The sequence below is a fragment of the Centropristis striata genome, chromosome 5 (assembly GCF_030273125.1).
Source record: "Centropristis striata isolate RG_2023a ecotype Rhode Island chromosome 5, C.striata_1.0, whole genome shotgun sequence".
NCBI classification, from domain to species: Eukaryota; Metazoa; Chordata; class Actinopteri; order Perciformes; family Serranidae; genus Centropristis; species Centropristis striata.
Genome location: NC_081521.1, coordinates 32,752,234 through 32,779,321, shown reverse-complemented (window position 1 = coordinate 32,779,321; position 27,088 = coordinate 32,752,234). Strand labels below are relative to the sequence as shown.

Here is a 27,088-nt window from a genome sequence, read left to right as displayed (position 1 = left end):
AAAAAGTTATTTTGACAGAAATTCTACAATTTTAAACTCCTTTTGGTTACTTTTTCTAATTGAAACTTTCATAACCTATGATCCATTCAATGACCGTTGGAAAGTGTATATAATATTTCGACGATAATGCCTGTTTTTACAGTTTCTTTCTGTGACAAACGGTGTATTTTTGGCGATTTCTTTTGTTTTTGAAGAAAAAAAGTCCTCAAGTCCATAAAGTGTGTGTTTGTGTATTTGTGCCCAGTAGGGGGCAGTGTTGCCGCATGGTTCACTTTGCCTGACGTAATACATGACGTCATGACGTCAAACCGGAATGAGGAACAGATCTTTCCTCTGAAAACAGTTAACTGATGCGTAGCAGCATCCTTAATGAGTAGCAATAACAAACACTCCAGCTGCCATTACAATGTGAGTTATAAGTTATATAAGCAGCTTTGTTGTTGTATCATGAGGTTGTTTTGGCTCCGGAGTTACCGAAGTTTAGTCTTTTTCGCGCTGTTTTTCTTGCTAGCTCTGTAAGCTAACTGCTAACGCTGTGTCCGTTACAGAGCGCTGCTGGTGAATCTACAGCCGTCCTGTGATTCGTGTCTCCTGCGGCAAAATGTCGTCTGGTCCGGAGAGATCCTGGACCTTTGGTGTTGCTGCACTGATGACCTTGTTCCTGCTGGATGCTGTGGGTTTTGTGCAGGCGAAGGTAAAAAAAAAATGCAGCTGCAGAGAAGATGCATACTCCCAGAAACTGACAGTAGTGACATTTATAAACTGTTTGGTCATCAATATGTCCTCTTTCCCCCTTTGGTCACTTACTTTACTTACTAAAACTAAATCACTTTGTAAAGAGACTTCTCACCAGTCTGCCCCCTTTTTATTGAGTATTTGGGGTTGTGGTCAGATTTTTAGGGAGAGTTGGCAGATCAACAATAAATGCCACATAGGAGTTGTGTACATCATCTGAAAGCTGTGAACCTGAAGATTAATTTGGTCATAAATCTCTAATAAAACAAGAATCAGAAATACTTTATTGATCCCAGGAGGGAAATTTGGTTTCACCACAGTTACTACAACCAAGAATAGAAAGAAATAGTAGAAAAAGTTAAGAAAATGTATATCTGTATATTTTTAAGTATGTATATGTTCTTAAATCTCTTATTTTGTTATTTCTATTTTTTGTGTATACATATATACTTCTATTTCTTTCCATTTCTGTGGGAGTAATTGATGCAAAATCAATATACAAACTTAAAAAAACTATTATTGGACAAGTAAGCAGGTGACTGGTGGCAATAAATTATAATAAATTAAGGTGTGCGGTGTAAACATGCTGACATGATTAAAAGTCTGAGTTCAGCCTAGTGACTCAGAGTGTCTGATGCTCTGAGAGAGAAAAAAATTACTTAATTAATCAATTCAGTTTCAGTAAACCTATTAAGGTGTATAAAGGTTCAGAACATTAATGTTTAGCTTTCTGAAGTCAAATTCCATGCTCAACTATGTCCCATATGTTGTTGCAGCAATTTTTGGGTTGTTACCATTTGTAAAACACATTTGGTGCTGACTTAGGCTTTAAAAAAAAAATCTATTACATCAATACACCAAGAGATATGCTGTGATTTGGTTTTAAAGTAAAGACATTTTTTAGGTCCAGCCTTAAAATTGAGCCTCCTACAGCCTTAGACAGAAAAAAACCCCAGATATTCTGCCCAACCCTAAGTTTGGGGCCATTTTAACCAAGTTTTTTTTTACTTTTTTAGAACTTTGAGGATGTTCGCTGCAAGTGCATCTGTCCGCCGTACAGAAACATCACCGGACACATATACAACAGAAATGTGTCCCAGAAGGATTGGTAAGAGAAACCTTTTGTTTAGACTTTAATTCATGTTTTTTTATCCTGTAGAGACACGTGATTAAGAAGTGCACAAACATCCTGACACTCTGATGTGTTTCACAGTAACTGCCTCCATGTAGTGGAGCCCATGCCGGTGCCGGGCCATGACGTGGAAGCTTACTGCCTGTTGTGTGAGTGCAAGTATGAGGAAAGAAGTAGCAACACCATCAAGGTAACACCAGCTTTCTTTGTGTTTCACTCTGAATTTTGAAAAACTAACTAACACACTAACAGAGATGAACAGTGAGTAAACATGAGTCAGTTAACCCTCTGAAGACTAAGCGGTTTCAGGGCGATTTTTGGTCTTTTTACTTTTCACTCACTGTGGCCTTGTATTTACCTGCAATACTTTTCCTCTCTGCTCTGTGTAAACAGTCAGCAGTTCTATCTAATTTTCGGTGAATATTTGTCACATGGTCGTTCGTCTCAGCAGAATCAATCAGGGAGCGCAGAATTTAATGTTTTTAACAGTATCTAGTTATTCCACACAGGTTATATTGGTTGGTGTTTCAAATGAGACATGTATATTAAAGTGATTTTGACAGAAATATCACAATTTTAGGCTGTTAGAAAAATTGCATGAGGAAACCTTGAAAATTGATAATCTGTCACCAACAGAAAAAACCTCACCATTTTTCTGCGCATTCGTTGATGGGGAAATGAAGAGCTGGAGACGTCCAAGTTTCTCAGTTTAACAAAAGTTTTATTACAATACGTCAAAAAATGTGCACTTTACAGAGATCTCCGGGTTCAAAATTAACTCATGTCCCTGAATACAAACAAACGTGTTTCAGTCCGTGAAGTCTGAACCACGACTCTCTCCCTGGAACCCATTAAAATAACCTTACAATTGTTTACAAAACATGCTGGTCGATTTCCTCCAGGAAGTCCCGCCCTCTTGATCGCTGATTCGCCAGTTTTAATTAATACAACGGCACGTCAATGCCAGCTGGGCATACGATCTTGCTGCCCCAGACAAGGCCATCCTGACTTCTCCAGGACATTCAACAAAAAACCTACTGCCTTGTTTTGTCTCACAAAGATATTATGTCTACAGGGTCAAAGGAATTTTACTGTCTCACAGATTCTAAAAGTCTAAAAAATATTAAACAGACAATGAAATATATGTAGTCAAAGTTTCTAAACCAAAATTAATACACAAACATAATCATTGTATCAAAATCATATTGTCTGTTTTAATATAAATGCATAGAGATATTTATTACACTCAAGGTTTAGTGAATTACGCATGCATAGTGACCTGTGATGACTGTTGGGAGAAAAATCACAAAGAGGAAAAAGAGAGGAAGACAGTAACATTTCATTTTCAACAAGTATAATATTCAAATTATTTTAACAAGGCTAATTTGGTTACTTTTTCTCATAGAAACTTCTCTTAAAGAAAACATACTTTTCAATCAACACAATAACCTGCAAGTGGGTTTGAAAGGTATATTTTATTACAAAGCAGGTAAACACCATTATCACCAGAAACTGTGAAAACAGAAAATAAAAATCCCTTCCACTGGTAAAATAAAATCCCTTCCACTAACCAGATCCTATAAAACATGTTAGATTCTCCACTTATTTGCTCAACTAGGAACCTATGAATGACCCCTCTGACAAAAATGAATTGAAACTCTAAATGTTTACACAGAGCAGAGAGGCGAGGACAAGAGAGGTCGTAAAGATATAAATAGTTCAGTAAATTTAGCATGTGGTGAATCCTTTTTTCTAATACTGGTAACACTTGAGGGCACTTGTGTATGTAGACTACATTTTATTAAATTTTTTGTCAAATTCATAATCAATTAATGTTGTGATTTATGGCATCATAACTGTGTTATACTGCACTGAAGACATTTATTAGTTATTGATTCTTCTAGCCATGATTGTGCTGTTCCCATAGAGGTGCAGGACTTTTACATTGCAGTGAAAAACAAACGCCACAGTGAGTAAAATATGACAGGAGCAGAAAAAACACCCTAAACCTGCTTGGGGTTCAGAGGGTTAAACTATTATGAAGTTTCTTTAGTTTGTATGCTTGAGAACAAAACATGCAATAGTGTGTGTTTACAGGGAGCTGGCTTAACATCTGTTTCTACTGACACGCGTCATTGACTTTCTATCAACATCTTAACGATTTTTATACCCAAAGCTAAAATTGTTTTACACCCAATAAACAGCATGGTTGTCACAGTAATTGATAACAATACATCTAATAAGATGTTATTACATGCAGTGTTGTTAGGGTTTGGTGCCAGTGTGTTAACTTTAGTTTAAGTTTAATATTTCTGAATGTTTCCATTCTGTCCTTCGCAGGTAACCATCATCATTTACCTGTCTGTGGTGGGCGCGCTGCTGCTCTACATGCTGTTCCTGCTGCTGGTTGATCCTCTTATCCGCAAACATGACGCCTACACCCAGCCTCTGCACAACGAGGAGGACTCTGAGGTAAACATTCATTCAAATAACTTGTGGAGGGGTATAAGGAAATATTGAAACACTCAAGTATTGTGGTTTTATGTTTTGTAATACTGTATCAATTATCAAAAACAGATTTTTATAAATAGTGTACATGCAAATTTTCATGGCAGAGAGCTGGGTAGAGCTGGGTGTCATCCGCGTAGCAGTGGAAATGTATGTTGTGTTTGCGGAAAGTGTGGGACTTGTGGGATTTTAGTTGGATGAATTGTATGCGACAGGAAAGGTGAACCAGGCGAGGGGTGTGTGTGTAATGCCTATGGATGAAAGTCTGTCCAGGAGGGTGTTGTGTGAGATGGTGTCAAAAGCGGCTGTGAGATCGAGAAGTATGAGTATGGAGAGTAAACCAGAATCAGAAGCTATTAGAGGGTCATTTGTGATTTTGGGGAGTGCTGTTTCGTTGCTGTGGAGGGGACGGAAACCGGATTGAAACTGCTCGTAGATGTTGCTTGTGATAAGGTGGTTGTGGAGTTGAGGCAACAAATTTTTTGAGGATTTTTGAGATGAATGGTAGATTGGAAATGGGACACAGATTATTAAAATTTGTAGGATTCAGGCCAGGTTTTTTCAGGATCGGTGTGACAGTTGCTGTTTTTAGTGATAGGGGGACAGTTCCAGAGGTAAGTGAGGAATGGATGATGTTAGAGATGAGGGGAGCAAGGGAAGGAAGGCAAGTTCTGACAAGAGTGGTGGGAAGTGGATCGAGCGGACAGGTGGCAGAAATCAGTAGATTGCATATGGAGGGGAAGAGAGTCGGGGGGTTTTGTAATATTTGTGAGGAGAGAGAAGAGAGTTTTGGAGCTATGTTGATTAGAATAAATTCTACCCTTGTCCCCATAAACAAAGTGTTTTGAATAACTAGATCCTGTTCAAAACATTAAATCTGCTCCTCAGCCACACTGTGATGCCATGACTGATGCTGCTGAGATGAACGGTCATGTGACAAATATTCACTGAAAATGTGTTTCACAGAGCAGAGAGGAGAGGACAGGAGAGATTGTAAAAATGCAAATAGTTAAATATGTATAGCATGTGGAGACCCAATTTTTTTTCTAACATTGTAACAATTGTGGGCGCTTACAAAAATGTGGTATATATAAATTCCATTTAAAAAGGAATAATTTAAGGGCGTCCTGGTGGCTCACACTGGTAGAGTGCTTACCATGAAGGCCGTGTGCTTGCTGCAGCGGACCCGGGTCCCTTTGCTGCATGTCTTCCCCTCTGTCTCCCCCTTTCAATCCGTCACTTTCTAATAAAGCAGTAAAAATGCCAAAAAAATAATCTTTAAAAAAAAAGAAAAAAAAAAAGGAATAATTTAATAGAGAAAGTCATTATGACTGTACCCTCGGAAAAGCCTGATCCCTGAAGCCATTGCTTCTCTAAACAAAAGAGCACAATGAGCACAGAATGTTATGTTCATTTGCCACGTCATGTATTGCTGTGTGACGCCTGGATTCCACTGGATGCGTAACGGCTGCAGATCCGTCGTCGGAGCCGTTACGCACCCATTATAATCAATGTGTGAGATTCCACCGACTGCAGATCCGCTGCGTAATGAGTCCGACAACGCAGGGCCATCCGACAGCCCTCGCAACACTTGCACAGAGCTTCTATTTTTGTCGGACAACGGAGCACTATGCATAAATTCAGCACAGAGCAGATCGTTCGGGACAGGAAGTCTTGCACAGACACAAAATAAAACACCGGTATATTTTCAAAATAAAATACCTCGGGTTCGCTAACGAGGTCGGCCGGCTCGTTAACAAGCCGGCCGTTAGCGCTCGTTAAGACGGAGTCGCTGGATTTGTCTCCAGTCATTAACGAGGATGTGTTGATTATCTTCCAGTTATATCAATTGATTAGGCGTGAATTCGCGAGATCTCGTGCGTCCTCGGGACTCTGCTGTCCGCAACAGCTCCGACACAGACGGATCCGGTGGGTGTTGACGGACTGCGTAGATACGCAGCCGTTGCGGACAGACCCCTGTCGGAGTCGTTACGCATCCAGTGGAATCCAGGCGTGATGTTACGGCTGATCGTCTGTGGTATTTGTTAAAATGTTAAGTGTTGTGAAAATGAATTTCCCCCTGGGGACAATAAAAACTCATCAAATCTAATCTAATTTTATGCACAAAAGACAATTTTTGGGTTATTCCAATTTCTAGCCATGATGGTGCTGATTCCATAGAGCTGCAGGGCTTTTCAGTTGAATGTGAAATCCTTATTTATTTATTTTTTAATCAAATTTTTTGTTTTTGTGTATGTGCAGGAGATGCGTCCGCCGGTGGACAGCGCCCAGGCCAAAGGAAACACCGTGCTGGAGCGAGTCGAGGGAGCACAGCAGCGCTGGAAAAAGCAGGTCCAGGAGCAGCGCAAGACAGTTTTTGACCGCCACAAGATGCTTAGTTAAACCTCGAGCTGACCTCAGAGCAGGTGTAGAATATGTAACTCCCCTGGGCTCAGCGCTATTACAGTCACCAGCCGCACTATTACTACCCTCCCTGTCATTTCTGTGCACTGCACCATCTAAACTTCCTTGCGAAGAAAAATGTAAACACACTGATCTAACAAACTGATGTGTTTTTTTTTTTATTTATTATATGTGACATTTTAGGTAAAGTTGCAGTTGTGGAAAAAACTGCATGTTTGTGCACTGTTAATAGCTAGAAATCATCTCAATCATTTCAGCAATTTGCAATGCAACAGATTTTGAATGTCTTGATAAAGTAAAAACCTTTTTTTCTGTATTACGTTGGACTGTGAAAAGCTTTTAAGCCTCCTCATGATAATTTCTGTTGTTAGCTTCTTTTCTGCTGGTTTAGTGTAATATTGAGCTGTTTTTATTGTAGCATAATTTATTAATTTACCTCAGAGCAGGTCAGCTTTATGTATGTGAATGGTCAGTTTAGCTAGACTTTTGCTATTGTTAAGCATTGCACATTTTTTTTAGATTACCACTAATAACTTATTTATGGTAATTATTTTTATTAACATTTATTTTGTCCCATGTTGCTGTGCAGAGGAACCTGGATGTATTTGGTATGATTTGCACTAAAAGCTAAATTAAAGGATTGTAAATGTGCCGTTTTGTAATTTTAAAGCTTTGACATTAATGCATTTTAAGATGGCCCCAATGTGTGCCTTTTTCTGTTTCTCTCCTTGTGTGGATGAATGCGTTACAGCGCATTTAAATTCAGCTCTTAAATTTTAGAAATTTCACAGCTTGTAAAACATAACAGACGGTCAGTTATACTAATACGTTTTGGCAGGTTTCTTGTGGGTATTAAATAGAGCTAACATGAAAGCAACACTATAAATTAATGGCTTAAAAATCAAATTAATTTATGACCCAAAGTATCAGTAAAAAACAGCTCTCTGCAGTGGTCAATTAACTAGTTTTTATTAATTTCATCTTCCTTATCTTCATTTTTCTCGCATCCAATATCTCATCGTATTGTTATGTCGACTTAACAATAGACAGAAAACTTCTACAAGCTCTTCAGCTTTCCTCTGTTTGGTCTCCTGCATCTCTAAAAAATGTAGTGTGATGTACACTTAGGCGAAATATACATTACCTTGCCTTTGTTGTGCCTGACTTTCCTGATACTGTGCTGGATTCTCCAACAGTCACTAATTTTTTCTATTTGAAAAAAGAACAGTAGGTAATGAGTTGAAAAGATAAAACTTTAGCACATTAGCACTACCACTTTAGAGAATTTTGCTTTGTACTTAGTTCTTTCTATTCTGGATTGCTTTGACTTTGAGACATTTCAACCTGGTGTAACAAGGAGAGACACTCACTCTATGCCCATCTTCAGATCATCAATCTCAAGATACCACAGCATAATACCAGTGATGTTAACCTCTGGGTTAAAGAGGAAGCAGTTAAAACAATCCTGTATTACATTGTGTTTTATTTTTGTACAAGTAGCCTTGTGACATTACGACGATGCTGCACAACACCAAAGTATTTCTGTAGTGAAGCAGTTCCCAGAAGCTAATTTACTTTGATCTACCATGAGATGAAAATGAAACATCATTTAATTTACCAAACCTGAAAACCAACCTCTGAGGATAACCTTAAGGAGGCTAACCTCTTTTAGCCTCCCATTCTCCGGGTCCTTCTTATTTCAGGTACTGACACATTTCTTCAACCCCCCCCCCATTCCTCCCAGTTGAACTCCTTTGACAATGTCTTCTGTAGCGTTTGGAAGATGTCCGAGGTTGTATTTGCGTCCAACCAGCGACTGTCACACGAATAATATGTCACGTTTTATATCCAGGACAGACCTGCACAAAAGACACAAAGGGTTTGAACAATACATGTCTTTCAAATCTTAACCACACCTATTGGATTGGCCACTGCCCTTACAGTGAAATTATTTTGTGATTGATTGGACAATCAGAAAACTGAAACAATTAATATTCTGGCCAATTCAGAGAGAGGCCCAACAATGTTTTCTTTCTCTTTTTGTATTATGATTTTATTGGTATATTTAAGCATATCAGAATGTCACTTTGACATCTGAGGCAGGGTTCTTATGCAGGTTCCTGTCAGGGGAGGACATCTTCCAATGCACCCAAGAGTGTTGCATTACTTGCAGTAGTATACTTTAACATTATCGTACATAGCATGTGCGTGATCAGTGAACAGGTGGGTGAACCAATCATCCAAAAGTTTGTGCTTTTAAAGAGGTGCATGTCATCATGCAACCTCACCCTACACTTAATGACACTTAACTTTATAATTGTATGTCCATATGCAAGTTTCTAAACATAAATTGGGATTGAGAACGAAAAAAAGGGCCTACATTAATGGTAACTGTCCCATGTGTATGCACATCACGGAGACAAGAGGAATCGGTGACAAAGATGGTGAAGTGGTGAATTGAAAACAAAATAGACATGTAATTCATAAATTGAATTTTCTGCCGCAGTGCCATTTTTGATTTCCGCTGTGAATGTGAGATGCACTGTAACTTGTGAGGCCCGGCCTGCTGGATGTCATATGTCATCGTATAAATCCTGATCAAATGATTACCGAGATAAAACAACTTTACAAAAAGCCACCTTTTATTTTACCCTCAACATTTTATTTTTCTTTACAGCTTTATATATGTATATAGCAGCAGATCAATGTTAGTTCATGATGCCTCATTATAAAACCATAATGAATAAAACCCTATGTCTAACAGAGGACATACCCTATGCAATGTTCAAAGCGGTTATGGGATGCACCAGGAAATCAAAGTAGGTACCTCCAAGCTGCATGAGGTGCTGCAACTCCACATGCCTGTGGATGGGATCATTAAACACCTGGCAGAAGACATGAAAACAAATGGCTAAGAAACTTCATTTACCATTCATAATGTGTGTTCATCTTTGGGTGCTTTGAAGCAATTTTTCAACCAAGACACTAGGATAGAACACGTATACATATAATCATAAATGTGTTAAGGCATTTAAAACAAAAGGTAGGATAACGCATGGCAGGCTCAAAACAAATCAGTGAGAAAAGTAAAAACTGATGAAATATGATGACGTAGATTTAGCTAAAATTGTAAGTTACATGTTAAAAGTGTGAGCAGATCTGAGACAGGTAAATATTTATCCTACATTTTCCTCTTCTTTATCCTGTTATGTATTTCTTATCCATTAACCATGAAATGTACCATTGGGATACAACTGTTACCTTATTTGGCTCTGCTTCCATCTGCCACAATTTCCTGAGGCTGTGTAGGATCTGCAGGCGGTCACCAAGGCAACTTGACATCATGAAAATGTTGAAATGAAAAGATACAAGCGAGGAAGATTTGCATTTCTGTTAACCCACGTACCTTTCTCCCCATAGTGCCCCAGGCAACTTTTTACAAATCCCACAACACGGTTTAAAACGAGGATACCCTTACTGTATGCAAATATTCTCCAGGGGCCGGATTCACAAAGCATTCTTTAGGAAAAAAATGCTTCTTAAGTGCCACTTTTTTCTTAACTTTGCTCTTAAGATAAAATTTAAAAAGATTTGGTATTCATGAAGAAATGCTTATCATTTTTCGGTTGTTTTCTTAACTTTCTTCTCTTTTCTTCCTAAGATAGAACTTGAGAACAAGTGAGATTCTTGAAAACAAAGTTCTTAGATTTCCTCTCAAATTTCTTCGCAAGCCCGACACCTGTGACTTCAGATTAGCAACTGGCTTGTGGTTTTGAGATCATCACCGTAATGCAAAAAGATCAAAATCACAAAAGCAACCTCTAAGTGTTATCTCCCCACTCTCCGAGACTTTCTGTTCGCAGGTACCCGGCACGTTTCCTCCACTCTCCATCTCATGTAGTCCGAGTCCAGCAGCCGGACCACTGACACTCTCTTCTCCAGAGTTATGAAGCTGTCGTTAGCGGTCACAACTGCCTATAACGGTCGTTTTCGGTTCTCCATGTTGGTCCGACCGACAAACACGGTAATTTGCGATAATCAGGACAATAGAGACCCGCAAAATTACAACCGGTACCGTTACACACGTCAACTGCTACAGCTGATCGAGTAGCTCTGCACAAAAGCTGTTTGTTTCTAAACCGGTTGCGCCAAGCCCAACCGAAACACCGACGTTTCCGGTAGTGGTTATCAAAATAAAAGTCTATTGAAAGCTTGCTCGAGACATGCCAGTTTCCTGAATAAATTTTTATCACAATGTAATCTACATACAGTGGACGAGGAAGTATTCATCTCCTTCATCAATAACTCACTTTATTTGTATAGCACTTTTTTACAAATACAGTGTTACACACACCACAGACCGAGCAATAAATTACTTCATAATTAATAAAAAGAACAGCATTCTATAACAATTTACAGAAAAAACAAGAACTGAGGAAACACTATCTAATAAACAAAAAAAATGAATACAATATATATTATTGTAAAACACAATTGAGGACTACACTAAAAAAGTAGAATACAGTAAATAATTAGACAGAGAGACTATTAAAAGCCAGACTAAAACAGTAAAAGACAGAGAATAAATTGAAAGACCTTAACTTAAGTAAAAGAAAAAATATCATAATCAAAAAGTACTCTGTTACAAGTAAAAGTATTGCATTTAAAAATATTATTTCAGTAAAAGTATGTATGTATAAACAGGAAGAGACTCATGTATAAAATGATTAAATTAAAGAGCTCAATTAATATGAATGTCCCAACACCCACCTGCTCCTTTGTAGTCTTGTATCAACAATCTCCCTGTAAATGAATAACTTTATTTTAATCAAAAATACATGATTTTATGTTGTTCCCCTTTCCCTCGCTGAGTTGGGTCATAACACTATGCCTTCATGTAAAGGATTTCACTGTTGGTTGAGGTGGAGCACATTTTAACGGTTTTGCATAGAACTGCAACTATTTTATTTGGATTATGGATTAATTTGCTAAAACCTTTCTCCTTTATCAATTGACTGTTTGCTTTGTAAAAACTCAGAAAGTATATGCTTTCACAATTATCCAGAGACAAAAGTAGCACCCTCACCATTGTCCGTAAATGACCAGAAAAACATTTTTTTGTATTTACCAATACATTTTTTTTTTGCATTTACCAATACATTTAGAAATTAATACAAAACCACATATAGAGGCACATATTTTTTCATGTCACAATCGACAATAGAAATAGACAATTAGATTACAGTGTTTACCTGCTTCAGAATTCTACAGAAAAATTAAAATCAAACAAATAAATATTTAATTAAAACCGAATAAATGTTAATCCGCTTTAGCAAACTACATGAAATATGGGTACATATTTTAGGATTTTATTACACAAGTGAAACACCTTACTTTCCGTGTATTACTTGCTGATCACGGTTAGCTTGACGCAGGTGACTCCCCATTGGTTGGCACGTTGTGGGTGGAGCCAAATATAGTGCAGTGAACGAGGCGAGGCGAAGATGTTGGCGCGAAATAACAGTTGGATTACGTTCAGTGACCGAGATGTAGTAAGTGCAATTCCGGTGTTTTTGAAAGCTGTTTACTACCACCCGCATATCGCAATTAACGTAAAGGGACGGCATTTATGTACACGTGTTCAGCGGGAGACCAGCATTAGGACCTGACGCAACACGACGTAAGTTAAACGCCACCACCGACCCGAAAATGTTACACCTTTTTATGAAAAGACACGAAACATGTGTTGTACACAAGGCATGGCATGTCATTTAGATAGTCCACCACTGTAGTTCTCCATGTATTTAAGTAAAACTCCTAGTCAGTGGTTGAAGAACCTTTTCCTAATTAAAGGTACCACAGTTTAGAAATACACTGCGCTGTAAGTAACCATATTATTCATTGGGCGTTTATGGTATTTATGTTTATGATATTTCTTATTTAAAAAAAAAAAAAAAAAACATTTTCTGCTTACAGAAACACAAATTTGCCTTTTTCTTTGCAACACCACAACATATATCAAAATTGTGACATTTATAGTGCTGTTTAACAATAAATTATTTGTCAGATTTGTTTTTAAGTAACAAAATAAGAATAAATCAATAATAAATAAAAACAAATAAACATTTGCCTTTTTGTCTGCATCTCCATAACATATATCAAAATTGTTACTTTAATTTGTTCAGTTCCCTATTAACGGAATAGGATTGTGAAATGGGTTTAAACTTACCCTTGAAACAAAAAAATAAGCTTTTTGAAATTAGCTACTTTTTCCACATTCCTGTTTCCAGTCACAGCCACATTTTGGAGAAGTCACTTATTGTCAAAGTCAAATGACCACCACACCAGGGTGTTGAGTATACATCTCTTAGGAATTTAATGAGTTAAGGTCAAGCATAAAGCTGAATATGGGAGATTCTACAAGATTTAAAGTGTTTGTTACACGGGTGTCACCATGGGTTCTTATGGGTTAAAGTACTGATTATGCAGAGTGGTCCATGTCAGAATAAATTTTATCTGCTGATATTGGCCGATCAAAGACATATTGATTGTATCTATATCAGCATACATGTTGTCCAATATCACAAATATTTAAAACTTTATTTAAAAGAACATATGATGCAGATGTCTATGCTTCAGGTGTCTTTATTTATTATATTTATTAGTTAATTTTATTTTGTCGCAATAACCTGTCTTTGTCAGGAAAAACGTAGAGAAAAAAGTACAATATTTGCTTCAAAATTGTAGTGGAGTAGAAGTATAAACTAACATTAAATTGAAATACTCAAGTAAAGCACAGTCCTTGAGTAAAAGTACTTGGTTACAATATACTGCGCCTACTGTACAACCCGATATAATGAAACTGTTAATGTTCTATCAGCTGAAATCACAGCATACAACCTATATTATTAGACCCTTCTATTGTGTAAGGGAAAAACAAACAAACAAATTATACAACAAAACCAACAATGTCTTTTAAAAGAGGAAAAGGGAGATGCATCCAGAAAACAGGCAATGCAATAGTAGGGGTGGGCAATATTGGCACATTTTGTTGCTGCTCTAATAGGATGCATTATGTATAAATAGATGTTTTTATCATGTATTAATAGATGACGAAGAATGTGTGTGTGCAATGCACCAGGGTGAAGTGTTTCTGCATGCATCCTGCGACATGGATCATCAAGTGTATTTGTGATATTGAGTTGTGCAGAAAAGAGAGTCCAGCTTATTAGTAATTAAAAAATAATTGTAGAAGAATTTAATAAACAACTAATACCATATTGAATTTTAACCACTGCGAATACTTGACTAAATGTTTAAATTTAAATACCACTGAAGTGATAGCTCTGACAGATTTTAAGGCTAAGCTGAATGTTTTGACCTTTGCCAAGTCAATCAACGTGCAGATCAGTATTGTAATGCTATGTTTTTTTTTTCCTTTTTTGAAGCAAAAACATGGAGCCTCTCCTGCCCATGGATAGAGAACTATCTGAAAGAGAAGTGATTCTCACTGCGAGGAAGAAACTGGAGAAAACAGGTCGAACCCTGATCTCGGTCCCCTTGGTCCCCTTGACTGTTTTGTTCCATCCTCTGTATGGCTAACATAATAGACCTGCATATTTTGGCTGATTTGGTCTTTTTTAAGATATATTTGTGCTTCTACCATTAGTAAGTAGGCTACATAGGCCATGCGTGGACATGGGGATTCTTTGCCAGATTCACGGCTGGCAACTGTCTCTGGCTTGTGCAGGCGTCCTGCGTGTCCGTGTCAGTCCGGACGAGGATTCGACTGGATAAATGAGACTTGGATTATACTGCACGAGCTGATACAGTTTTGCTGAACCTGGCCTCCACTAACTTCAACTCATGAAATATTTACTATGTTTCTGGCCGTTCATGGATTTGCCATAGGAGGAAAAACAAAGTTTTCTTCAAGAATTCAAGGAAGCACATGGTGAGTAACTGATTATACAAATTTATTGTGTGAAGTATTCCTTAAAGTACTTTTTTTGCTTCTGCATACATTTGAACAATTTCTTCAGAAAAGCTTTTTTCTTTGACAACATATTTTTATTGAAATATTCAGTGGAAGCATCATCATTATTATAGCTGGGAAATATAATAGTATGATTTCATCTGGTGTTCGACGAAAAGAGCAGACCCAATCTGTTAATAGCAACACATCTTGTTAGGAAAACAAGTTCTAATAACCTTTGGTAGGTTTCCCTTTACAGCCCCATTATTATTATTAGTGTCTTGATTCTCCAAATCCAGCTTTGATTAGACTTTCAATTTTCACAATTTGATTAAAACTACAGTTTAACAATTACTTACATTTTCAAATTCTTTAAAAGATGCACTACATGATATAAAGTGATAAAACTGTTATATTTTTCTTTAATGTGCCACATTAAGGCCATACAATCAAACTTGTGATTTGCCAATCCTGGCTTTGATTTCATAAATCAACATTGAAAGCTCATTTTGATTTTCGATTTAGAATTTAAATTGAGACACCCATACTGATCACATATTAAATATACAACTAATCTTCACACAGAAGGCAAAACACAGCAATATTAGAAGTTTGTGTTAACTACATTCATACAGATTGTTACATGAAAGAAATAAAATATAGTGGTACACAGTATAATGTTATAGTAATCATAAATCTGATTTCATATAGATGGATGTCCCATGTTGAAACCACAACATACACCAAAAACACACGATTAACTTCAAAACCAAACACCTCTAAACATATGAAATCGTTAAACTACAATTAAATGTTAACTTTAGGTCTAAATCACATGTTGGTAGTGTTTTACAGCTTGCCCTCATCATCAGGAATACACAGAGAACTAAGCCATCGTTAATGTCGTCAATTTCACCTGTGCTTTTCCTGCGATCACAAGCCAAAATGTCTGCTGTGAAAGATGTTTTTGCGACCAACATGGTATTAAACAGTGATTCAGTTTATAATGTGACATATAGATCTAAAGTCTAAAATAAAGATGATTAAAATTATCAAACGAAAACAAAGTTATTTGTATACTATTGAATAGGGCTCTAAAACAGCGTATATGGCCCAACTAATGCAATAATGCATCCTCTTCCTCTGAAATCTTTAGTTTTGGGAGAAAATGGTGTTGGTACTGCACTGTGCTCATTAACACACTCGTTATAGAACAATTTAATCAACTTCAATCATAATGAGCCAATGAGTCTCAGGGACTGTTTGCTTTCTTTTTGTGTTTTTAAGCCCCTCTTCCAAAACTTCAGATGAACTGTGTTAATTATCTTTCCCAACATTGGGCTCAGGTATTGCTCTTTCTCCATCCTGCAAGTAAATAAAGACAGACAAATTCATCAGTGTTAACTACAGCAGTGCAGAGTCAGAGATGTAATTTGTCAATACTGAAACACAACAGTACACTACACTGGAGATGAGATGATTAGTTGATCAGTCAATTGACAACAAATATTAATCTGCAAGTATTTGTGTGAAATGATTCAGCACACAAGTATCTTTCAAGGCAAAATTGTCAACATTGCTTTGCCTATTTTCCTACATTGATAAACCATAATATAATAGTCAATTAATTGAGAAAAGTCAATAATGACAGGAATTAGACTGGGCTCGGATACTGAAACTCAAAGAGATGTGGCATAAAGCCCCTTTTTGACCGTAGGAACTTTCCCTAGGGAATAGGAACTGGGAACCCATTGTAATACTCGAAACATAAATATGATGTTTATGATATTATAAGCCATTCAATACAACCTCCAGCATGAGGGCCCCACACAGGTAATATTTAAGTGTAGGCTTTTAAATGCAGGATTAGTACTGAGGGATTGGCCAGCCCTTCATTGTGCACCACTGTTGAAAGTTCTCCTTGGCAGCATTCAGACTTATTTCATCAATCTTCTTACAGTAGACCCTGATCAGCGTCTCAGAAAAGCAGGTTGGGAGGAGCTTGGACACCTGACAAGAATGACAGCATCAACTTGAGAATAATGACATAACAGAGACTGCCTTATGAATAAATGCACACAAACCCATGCAAAGAAAGACAAAGATTGAAATTGTTGTTGCCTGTGATTTGGTTCTGACCTGGTCTCTGGAAATCTTGAATGGGTGGTTTGGGTTTCCCCTGCTGTAGAAATACATATTCTCGATGGGGTCATTTTCTTTCATGCCATAGTCCATTGTGACGACCTGCAATACAAAGGTGAGAAATATCCTCTTTTATTTTTCTCAGGTAAATTATGCCAATAGAGGTAGGCAACATTCAAACTAAAAGATAATCAATCAAGCAAAGTCTAAAAAAAGAAAAAGAAAAATAATGGTAAAAAAATTGGACTAAAAACTCACCTCAACTATAAAGTCCTCCGCTGTCAGCCCGCCATTGTTGGGGACGGCTTCGGCCAATTCCTGTTGCCAACGATCTCTCATTGTCTTCAGAAGAAGAAAAGAAATGATCTGTAATCTCTTGCCAGTCATGCAGCAAAGGACTTGTTAACTTAGGAATTGTTTTTGCTAACCACTAGCATTTAAGCTGAACTATAAAGCATTTTCAACTTAATTGTTTAGAATCATTGTGATAGTAAATGACCTTCCTGCCCCCCCTAAGCAACGGTTAGCCACGCCGGCTAGCCATAACAAAAAGCTGTTCAATTTCATACAATCAATGTTTGTCATGGCTGAGCCACCAAAAAGATCGAAGAAACGGTGGTGTATTTATCAACCATGATTAAATAACTATCGCTGAATAACTCACTGTGTGGCAGTGAGAGGACAACTTTCTGTCATCTCTAACTTTCTCAGTGTTCATTCATTTTAAATGTCAATATAGTCGATGGTACAGCGCAGCTCTGTAACCAGTATTTATGTTGATTTTGTCAGACCGTAAAAATAATGATTTTTCAGCCAGGGTGTCTGTCTGGCACATTACCAGATGTTGGCTGTCTTAACTGATCTTTTTGCTGAATGTAGTCAGTTTGATTTTTTGAAGTTTAAATGTACTGTAGTCTAAGTAACATTTAATCCTGTGATTTTTCTCACTGCTATCACATCCTCTCAATTCCATTTCTAGGAATTTATGGAATGGTAGGAATGTGTTGTCGTCCGAATGAAATCCAGTCACCCACAGAGGAAATGTAAAATGAAACAAAGGAACGAGCAATCACCTTTTCACCCAGAAAAGAAGAAAGAAGATTTTTTTGTGATAAAAGAGCTGAATTTATGCTCCATAACAATTTCAATATCTGATTGGAATATTAAGTGTTATCATAAACACAGTGAAGTTGACAACTTTCACTTTCAGTGAAATCCAATCACAATATGCACAGAGGCAATGCAAAATGATAGAAAACAGAAGCAAGAAATATGCAGTTATCAAACACAAAAGTAGCACAACATCCAGCTCTGTCATAACCAAACCAAGTGTAGTGGCTATAGTTCCCATAGCCACAGTGACATAGGCGTTTCAAACAGGAGTGTAATGTGATAGAGGCATCCAAAGACATGACTGCACACCTTGGTTAGGCTCAGGTTTGGTCTTGTTTGGCCCAGACACCTGTAGTGTTTTCGATCGATGATCCTCTTAAGAATCTGCTTTGCATCATCCAGCTCCTCTGAAGGGGAATTGAGTATGTCTTGAAACACATGATCTACAGGACAAACAGAGACAGAAACAAACTGCTAAGAAAGGGCTTTGGGCTTGAAAGCTCACACACAAAAATAAATCCTTCAATCAGTAGCTATGGGAGCTAAGGGTATGTGCATGTCTTTTCTGTCTGTTTCATCAGAAATATGATTCATCCTTGTGTTCATGTTAGATTATAGTAGTGGTGAGCCAGCTAGCCAAGCTGTTGTACTGCAAAAGTGCACTTAAAGCTTGATTTTTGTTTAGCCAATGGTGCAGATTTTGATTTATAGCTCCTCACTAATTGATTTCTATGCTACCATGACTGAGAATGGCGTTCTTTCTACCGCAGTAAGTTAACTGTTTGACACTGTTACTTTAACTGCTGGAGCTCCATAGTTTATGTGCTGAGTCATCGGGCACCTGAAATCTTTAGAATAATTTGGAACATTGTCAAAAGGCTTTGTACCACTGTATGTAAACCAATGAAAATAAAGCAAAACACAACATGATAATACTGACAGCCGTCTAACAGAACATGTTTAGCCAACTCAGCATATTTTTAAAGAAAACAAATGTTTGTTTTTTAAACATGGCAAAGATGATGGGCTGTGTATCCAGCTGACTGCTCTCTGTGTCTAAATGTTAAAACAGAAGCTCACATCACACAGTGGTTTCTACAGACCTGTCAGCTTGGTGTAGGCCTCCATGTCACCTATGGCTGTGGAGAGAGAGAACATCTCCCCTTCTGAGCCTTTAATCTGGATGTGCTCGTCTGCTTTTACAAAGGCCTCTGCGATCCTGGATGATTATACCCAACATATTATCCTTTTTATGTATACTATACAAGACATTGAATTATGAAGCAATGAATTAAGTTACATCAGACACCAGATAAAGCTGAATGATGTAGAGTAAATACTCACATAGTCTCTATGATCTTGGTAACTTTGTGCTTGTAGGCCCTTCTGTGGAGACAGTACCTTGTGTGGAACATCTCATACAGATTGTCCACCTCCTAAAAGAGATCAATGTCTTTTAGTCACAGCAAATCATTTAAACAGATTGCGGTTTTAAAATATGATTTTAAATGAGATGCAGCAAAGTCAGCACCTTGTCTCTAGTGCAGATATGCCAGTTCTCTTCCACCTGACACACCCTGGCAAAGTGTATAAAGCGGCGATGGTCAAAGTTGGTCTGGATGCCCAGGTGGTAGCTGTCCCTGAAATAAAAGAGGGATACAGAGCGGATAAAAATGGTTAAATGCGTTAAACTAATTAAAGCATCCGGAGGAATGCTGAAAATCATTAGGATATAATGAGTGAATTGCCCTACAGCAGGGCTTGGCAATTTTTTCCATATGAAGTGCTGTTTCTGAAAATTTTCAACATTGGGGTTAACAAATGTTTTTTATTATGACACCAACGCATACATTTAATCTTAAAGGGATCTTTAATTTTATTTATTAATTCCAACCATGTTGGCAAAAAAAAAGCCAAAACATGTTTCTCCTAGAATCAGAACATTATAATTATATGATTATATATAAGAGCATAAATATGAATGCTTCCATCCTTCCATTAACCCTACTGACCTTCCAGCAATCTTGTTTTTAGGCAGTAAACTGAAAATTTGTTATTCAGCATACTGCTTTATATGACATTCCCTCATTAACAAAGTTTTGCAAGTGACCATAAATGTCAAAAAGGAGTAATTTACATAATAACAGAAATATGAGTACTATACAACAATGATGCTATCCTTATCCTAGTGGTTGTTTGACATGTTGATGAGTTGGCACTTCAACATTTACAAAAAAAAAACCTTGCACACTAACAGCTAATGTGCCATTGATTCAACTACTGCGTGCCAATGGTGGCACCTGTGTCTAGGGTTGCTGATCTGTAGCTGTTCAACAAGCCCCACCTGGCAAAGTAGTCAAACTTGTCCACATCAATGCCAGTTTCTTTGTTGGCCACGATTTCATAGAGAAAGGACTTCTTCACTCCCCGCCCCTGTGGAAATGATGGTGATAGTAGCATTAGTCATTGGCTGTTGTAGCAATGATGATGATACTGAGTGATTTTACACAACTCACAGGTGTTTTTGTTTTTTTTCCTTTAATCATCTCTCTAATAAATGTCATGTCGTCACCGTCTGGGTCATTCTCATCCACCGGTTTTTCAAACTTCAGGTGATGCTTCTTCATCTCGTCCTCCAGATTATTTTTTTTCACCATGTGGTCAAACATCTCTACAGAGGCTTTCTCATGCTGCAAGATGCACAGATCCATTAATATATATTAGCATGAGAAGAAAAAATACAACAAAGTGAAAATACAATGACAAAAGCTTTAGTATAAAGATCCTATCTCTGCTTTAAACAGGACAGGATATGGAAAAGGAATGTGAATGTTTGTCTTATCTCTCACCTTTGCCAGGTGACAGATCTGTGCCGATAACTCACATAGTGACCGTGTCACTTGTAGTGCATATGGCAAGCTTCTCCCTACTCCCCCTAATTTAGATCTCTCTTCACCTCTCCCACTTTCCCCAGACATCAAAGTAAGGCACCAGCCAGCACTACATTGCTTTGACTCTTTGTGCTGCCACCTTGACTACTAAACTCCCTGTTCATTTCTTTGCTAATTAGTTCTCATTTGTATCCAGCTGAGTCACTACATTAATGAAGCTCCTGCCTATGTGTTTTACATGTGCTTGTTTTTTTTGGTTTGTTATCATGTCACACATCAGGAACAACAGAAGTAATTGTTTCTTACCTTCCACTTCTTCATTTTGTCCTCTAGTTTATTATATTCTGGATCGTTGTCTCTTGGAATGAAATTTGCTCTTGGAATGAAAATTGCATCGTAAAGATGGGAAAAGGGCCCATGTCCTAGATATTGGAAAAATAAAATCATGTTGACATAACAATGAATTTGTGCAAAGTTAAATAAGGTTAACTGGTGAGCAATGGGTAGATTGAGTATATATTATGAGGCCTGTGTTGTTTGTTTGCTGTTTGATGCAAATTCAACATCCCCTCCATGTTTCTTTGTTGTTTTCAGGATGAGGTACATTTTTGCAGCATTATTTCCTTTAATGCAAGAATATACCAGCAGTGATGCCATACTCTCAACCCTGCTTGAGTTATAAATGAGACTTACCAAACCTTGCCAATTTTCAGCAGAAATCCAGAGTATTTTGACTGCACCTGTTTGTGATGACTCAAATTAACCGTAATAAAAAAATGTCCAAAGTCCTAGGCATTTACTGCGCACTATTGACAAAATCATTGAGTCATAGAGATATATCAGATATATCCTCCTTTTCCTTCAGAGCTTTTGCAAGTTCTCCTGCTAAGTGTGCGACCCTTTAATCAAACATACAACAGACAACAACACAGAACTCATCACACATTTACCACATCAGTATCATGCTGCAAAAAAGTCATATAAACAACAAACCAATCTTCATAGAATTTTCACTGTGAGTACCTTGAGACACATAGTATCTGTGTCTATCTGACAATATGCGGACATACCCAATCGAGTGTTCGAAGCGGTTGTGGGATGCTCCCGGGTAAACATAGTAGGCCCCTCCAAGCTGCTTGATGTGTCGTAGTCTCTGGAACTGAGGTGTGTCAATGATTTTGATGAGCAGTGGGTGTAACTCCACATGCCCGTGGATGGGATCATTAGAGATATATCAGTGATATGTTATATTGGCCTTCATGTTTTTTTGGTCAATTTAATGCGGAAAAAGTTTATTTAACAGAGCATGCCCTGACTTTAATGTGGCAACTCTCAACTATGTCAAACTATGGCTACGTTTACACGAGGACGGTCTGAACAGAAGACGCAAAAGTGGCGTCGCGTCTTCACTTTTTATTCCTCGTTTAGACGAGCATTTTCGGGAGGAAATCTGCGTGCATACGGTGACGCAAAAGTGTGTGAAATTCGATTGTATGCATGCCAGGCGGCATCACTTAAAGCGATAAGAGCATCTTTGGGCATGCAGAAGTTTTCACGCCACACATTTTCATCAGCTACTCCTTCCACAAAGTTATCCACCATCCACTAGATCTCCCAGGTCTCGTTCACAGCCGTCTGGCTCGCCTCCGACGAATTGCTGCATCCAAAATGTGATAGAGGTAATTACAGATCCTTCTCTGTTCACTAATACTATCTCTACATATCCTGTACATTTGGTGGAAAGACTCCTGTAAGTTTATTAGAGCTGCCAGAGCAGCGTGAAGGTCCGACGCATGGAAATAATCCCACGTTTGTTTATTTTCCTGTACTGGAGCATGTATGTGACGTAAACACATACGTGACGTGAGCAGATCAGATCAGAGTTTTGCGTCTTGTCGGTGTAGACAGACACGCTACGGCGGAGCGTATTTAACTTTTCCACTTTGGAAGGTGGTTTCAGATTTTTGCGTCTTTAAGCCCCCAAAACGCCGTCACCGTCTAAACGAAAGGCACTTCCGATAAAATATTTTGTCGTTTTTACCCGCGAGCGTCCTCGTGTAAACGGGGCCTATGTCAACCCTATAGTGTCATTTAATAGCCCCCAACCCCCCAATTGTACAGATATGATATGGAAGTTTCCATTGGTTTAATTGAATTTAAATAGCAGCTTTAGTAGTTTGTGATTTATAAGCTGTATTGATTAAGTGTAAGAAGTTGAAAGTTATCTCTTGTCTAGGTTTACTCTGATTGTGTTTGACCTTTGATTATTAGTTATTGGAATTGAAAACAACAATGTCTGGATTAATATCCTTTGTTATCCTTTTTCTCTGTCATTAGATAAACATATCAAACTGCTCCTTAACTTGTTGTTTCTAATAAGAAAAGAAACTGGCCATTGAGTTGAAAAAATATACTTGTATATTTAATTTACACATACTTCAAACACAAAGGAAAAGTTACATTTACATTTTGGATCATATGGCAAACTCCACACAGCACACAAAGAGCTTACTACAAGCATGTCTGCATGTGTGTATGTATGTGTGTGTATATATGTATATATATGTGTGTGTATATATATATATATATATATATATATATATATATGATTATCCGCGGTGTCTAAAATGTTATTTTATATTTAAATGATTACTTTACTTGCACAAATCCTAAAAGGCCCGCCAAGTAGGGCAAAGTGCATGACATAAATTGTTCTGATCTGCAGCAACTGTTGAGTTATAATTGGCTGTGATTCAACACTGAAATAAGAAAACAGTATTTTTTTAAGAAGATAAATTCTATATTTTAATGTGATCATTTGAGCCATTTCATGCATGACCCCTGAACATTAGATCCACAGCAACTGGTATTTGATAATTTATGGATAGTTTCATGTTCCTTTTCACTCTTAATCACACCCTGGAATTACCATTCAAAATGTAACACATGTAATAGTGAAAATATACGTATCACTCACCCAGGTCATGGCAAAGACCAGCAATCTGCACACAAAGGACGTCTCTGTCAGTGATATTGAGTTCCTCCTCCTTTTCCTTCAGAGCTTTTGCAAGTTCTCCTGCTAAGTGTGCGACCCTTTAATCAAACATACAACAGACAACAACACAGAACTCATCACACATTTACCACATCAGTATCATGCTGCAAAAAAGTCATATAAACAACAAACCAATCTTCATAGAATTTTCACTGTGAGTACCTTGAGACACATAGTATCTGTGTCTATCTGACAATATGCGGACATACCCAATCGAGTGTTCGAAGCGGTTGTGGGATGCTCCCGGGTAAACATGGTAGGCCCCTCCAAGCTGCTTGATGTGTCGTAGTCTCTGGAACTGAGGTGTGTCAATGATTTTGATGAGCAGTGGGTGTAACTCCACATGCCCGTGGATGGGATCATTAATGACCTGGCAGGACACAATCAAAAACACAATCCAGTTATGATCCAACCCGTAAAAACAGCTACACTTCATCTCAGGGCTCTGCAGGGTAGCTGGAGGATGCTAATTTCAAAAAAGTTCTTTCATTCGGCCCAGTGAGTCTGATGGAAACCAAAGCTACAAAAACACCTGATGGGATCACTAAACATGTCACAGAACTATTTGGACACACCAAGTCAATTTATGACCCAAATTAGTGATCAGTTAACTAGTTTTTCTTCATTTCAAACCACAATCTTCCTCACCTTCATTTTCCTGCCTCTGACATTTCATCGCCTTGTTATGCAGACTAAAAACAATAGACAGAAAACATGCACAGTCTTGGCTTTGTGTTTATACAGTAAACTGACCCTGAAGTGTTTTGTTATGTACACTCAGGATTTATCTTACCTTGTATTGTTCTGCCATACTGTGCTGGATTCTCAGATGGTCACCAAGTTTTCTCTATGAATAAAGAAAATGATAGGAAATGAGTTCAAAAGAGAAAACTGAAATGTGAAACCTCAAAGAAATCCATTCAGGTGGATTTTAAACATCAATTAATTTACCAAACAGTAAAACCAATCTATAAAACTATCAAACTAACCTCTATATTTAGCCTCCAATTCTCAAAGTCCTTCTTGTTGCAGGTACTGACACGTTTCCTTCACTCTACAGTCTTCTGTAGCGCTTTGAAGATGTCCTAGGTTGTATTTGCGTCTAACCAGTGACTGTCACATGAATAAAGTTATATCACGTTTTATATCCAGCTTATCCAGACAGACCTGCACAAAAGACACAAAGGGTTTGAACAATACCTGTCTTTTAAATCTTACCACACTGAAATGTCTGTATGCCAGTTTCTTAACATAAATTGGGATTTAGAAAGAAAAAACATGCCCACATTTATGGAAACTCTGTCCCATGTGTATGCACATCATGGAGACAAGAGAAATCAGTGACAAAGATGGTGAGGTGGTGAATTAAAAGTTAGGCTTTTGTTATGTTTCATTCAAAAAAAAATTCAGAGCAGTGAAGCTTAAAGTTGACGAAAATTTGAGGATATGCTGCAATTGTTGTCGTCCATACATGTTTGATGTCAGTTCAGTTCAGTTTGACTGAATACTTTGTTGGTCAGTCTGTGGGTTTGACTCTCATTGTGGAGAAATAAAAAGACTGAAGTGAGGTGAATAGACTGAGAATTTTCTCTTATTTGACAAAACAATTCTTAATCGAATAGAATTTTGTGGACACAAGTGCAGTTGAACAGTTAAATCACAATATATTGTATCGCAATACTCACCATATCGCAAAATGCTTAAAATTATAATAATATCGTGCCGTGACTCAAGTATTGGGATAGAATTGTATCGTGGGGCCTCTGGTGATTCAGACCTCTATATCACATATATCGTCTTTATTTGGTCCTTATTCCATTGTGGGGACTCACTAATTAAAATATATGCGTGAGACTAAAAGTAATGGTCAGTTGAGCTGGTGCCATTCCTGCTCAGTTCCTCTTACATCCTGGTTACATGCAAAGCAAATGCAAAGCAAATGTCATACAAGTTCCCAAAAAAATCTGTACTGCTTTCAAAGAGACACGTGTCATCATGCAACCACACCCTTCACTTAATGACACTGGTATTTAAAAGTTATTTAATCATCTCAGCTGAGGGAGATTATAGAGTAAATCAGCTCTCTGGAGTGATCAGTGAACTATTTTTTCTCAATTTAAAAAAAAATTTAATTTGACTTTTTTTTTATTATCTATCAGAGGGTTTTTTTTTGTGAGTGCAGGATAACAAAATACCATCTTTCAGGACACCTGGGGTCTCATTTATAACTGTTGTGTACACACAAGAAAGAGCTTGAAATATCCCTATGCCAGTTTCTAAACATAAATTGGGATTAAGAAAGAAAATAAAATCTGCCTACATTTAAGGAAACTCTGTCCCCTGTCTATGCACATCATGGAGAGAGAAATCATTGACAAAGATGGTGAGGTGGTGAATTGAAACCAGAGATAGATCCACTTTATGTCCTTTTCTCCTGGTGATTGTGGGCCATACCGATTCAATTACAGCCTTTTTTTGCAGATGAAATGAGCCCACTTAACTATTACATCTAGTCTAATTTATATTTAATCACTGCTGTGCCCTCACAATATTATCAGCAAATATTGGCAGATCAAAGGCATATTGGTACCTTTCATCTTTTTTTATATATATATATATATATGTATATATATATATATATATATATATATACATACATATTAGTCCTGCTCAGTTTCACCTACATCGTGGTTACATGCAGAGCAGTCATATTGTCCAAAAATAAAGGTACTGCATTTAACAGACACATCCCAGCAACAGTAACTTTTATTTAATGACACTGGTATTTGAAAGTTATTTCATCAACTCATTCGAGGGAAAGTACTGACAGAGGAAGATGTGTAATTTTGTAACTGTGCGATGTATTTTTTGTTCATCAGTTTACTCATTACATCATTCCCCCCCCCCCAGTTGAAGTTCACTGTTTGTCATCATCTCAAATCATTGAGTCATATATCAGTGATATATTATATTAGCCTTCATGTTTTTTCTGTCAATTTAATGCGGAAAAAGTTGATTTAAAAGAGCATGCCCTGACTTTAATGTGGCAACTCTCAACTATGTCAAACTATGTCAACCCTATAGTGTCATTTAATAGCCCCCAACCCCCCAAT

The 27,088-nt window shown here is 37.5% G+C and overlaps 2 protein-coding genes and 1 long non-coding RNA gene across 5 annotated transcripts; 1 reads left to right on the top strand and 2 right to left on the bottom strand.

Annotated features, from left to right (window-relative positions):
• The first annotated feature begins 272 nt into the window (after window positions 1–272).
• On the top strand, window positions 273–7,449 carry tmem9 (transmembrane protein 9). Its single transcript, XM_059333988.1, has 6 exons — window positions 273–408; window positions 549–694; window positions 1,752–1,843; window positions 1,949–2,057; window positions 4,208–4,339; window positions 6,638–7,449. The coding sequence occupies exons 2-6, from the start codon at window positions 602–604 to the stop codon at window positions 6,776–6,778; spliced, it is 567 nt and encodes a 188-aa protein (XP_059189971.1). The 5' UTR covers window positions 273–408; window positions 549–601; the 3' UTR covers window positions 6,779–7,449.
• Window positions 7,119–10,999, bottom strand: LOC131972203 (uncharacterized). Of its 3 annotated transcripts, none has more exons than XR_009394445.1 (4): window positions 10,278–10,999; window positions 10,061–10,133; window positions 9,573–9,684; window positions 7,119–8,658 (listed from the first exon to the last, which is right to left on the bottom strand). It is a non-coding gene; the product is annotated as an uncharacterized LOC131972203 (long non-coding RNA). The 3 variants fall into 3 exon arrangements; XR_009394447.1 differs by having other exon boundaries at window positions 10,619–10,999; XR_009394446.1 differs by having other exon boundaries at window positions 10,667–10,999.
• A 3,833-nt stretch (window positions 11,000–14,832) lies between these two features.
• Window positions 14,833–24,820, bottom strand: LOC131971715 (deoxynucleoside triphosphate triphosphohydrolase SAMHD1-like). The gene is made up of 13 exons (XM_059333281.1): window positions 24,769–24,820; window positions 24,185–24,345; window positions 23,898–24,013; window positions 21,227–21,342; window positions 20,546–20,719; window positions 20,374–20,462; window positions 19,561–19,669; window positions 19,374–19,465; window positions 19,133–19,248; window positions 18,339–18,472; window positions 17,175–17,258; window positions 16,914–17,018; window positions 14,833–16,784 (listed from the first exon to the last, which is right to left on the bottom strand). The coding sequence occupies exons 1-13, from the start codon at window positions 24,784–24,786 to the stop codon at window positions 16,641–16,643; spliced, it is 1,458 nt and encodes a 485-aa protein (XP_059189264.1). The 5' UTR covers window positions 24,787–24,820; the 3' UTR covers window positions 14,833–16,640.
• Between the last annotated feature and the right edge of the window lie 2,268 nt (window positions 24,821–27,088).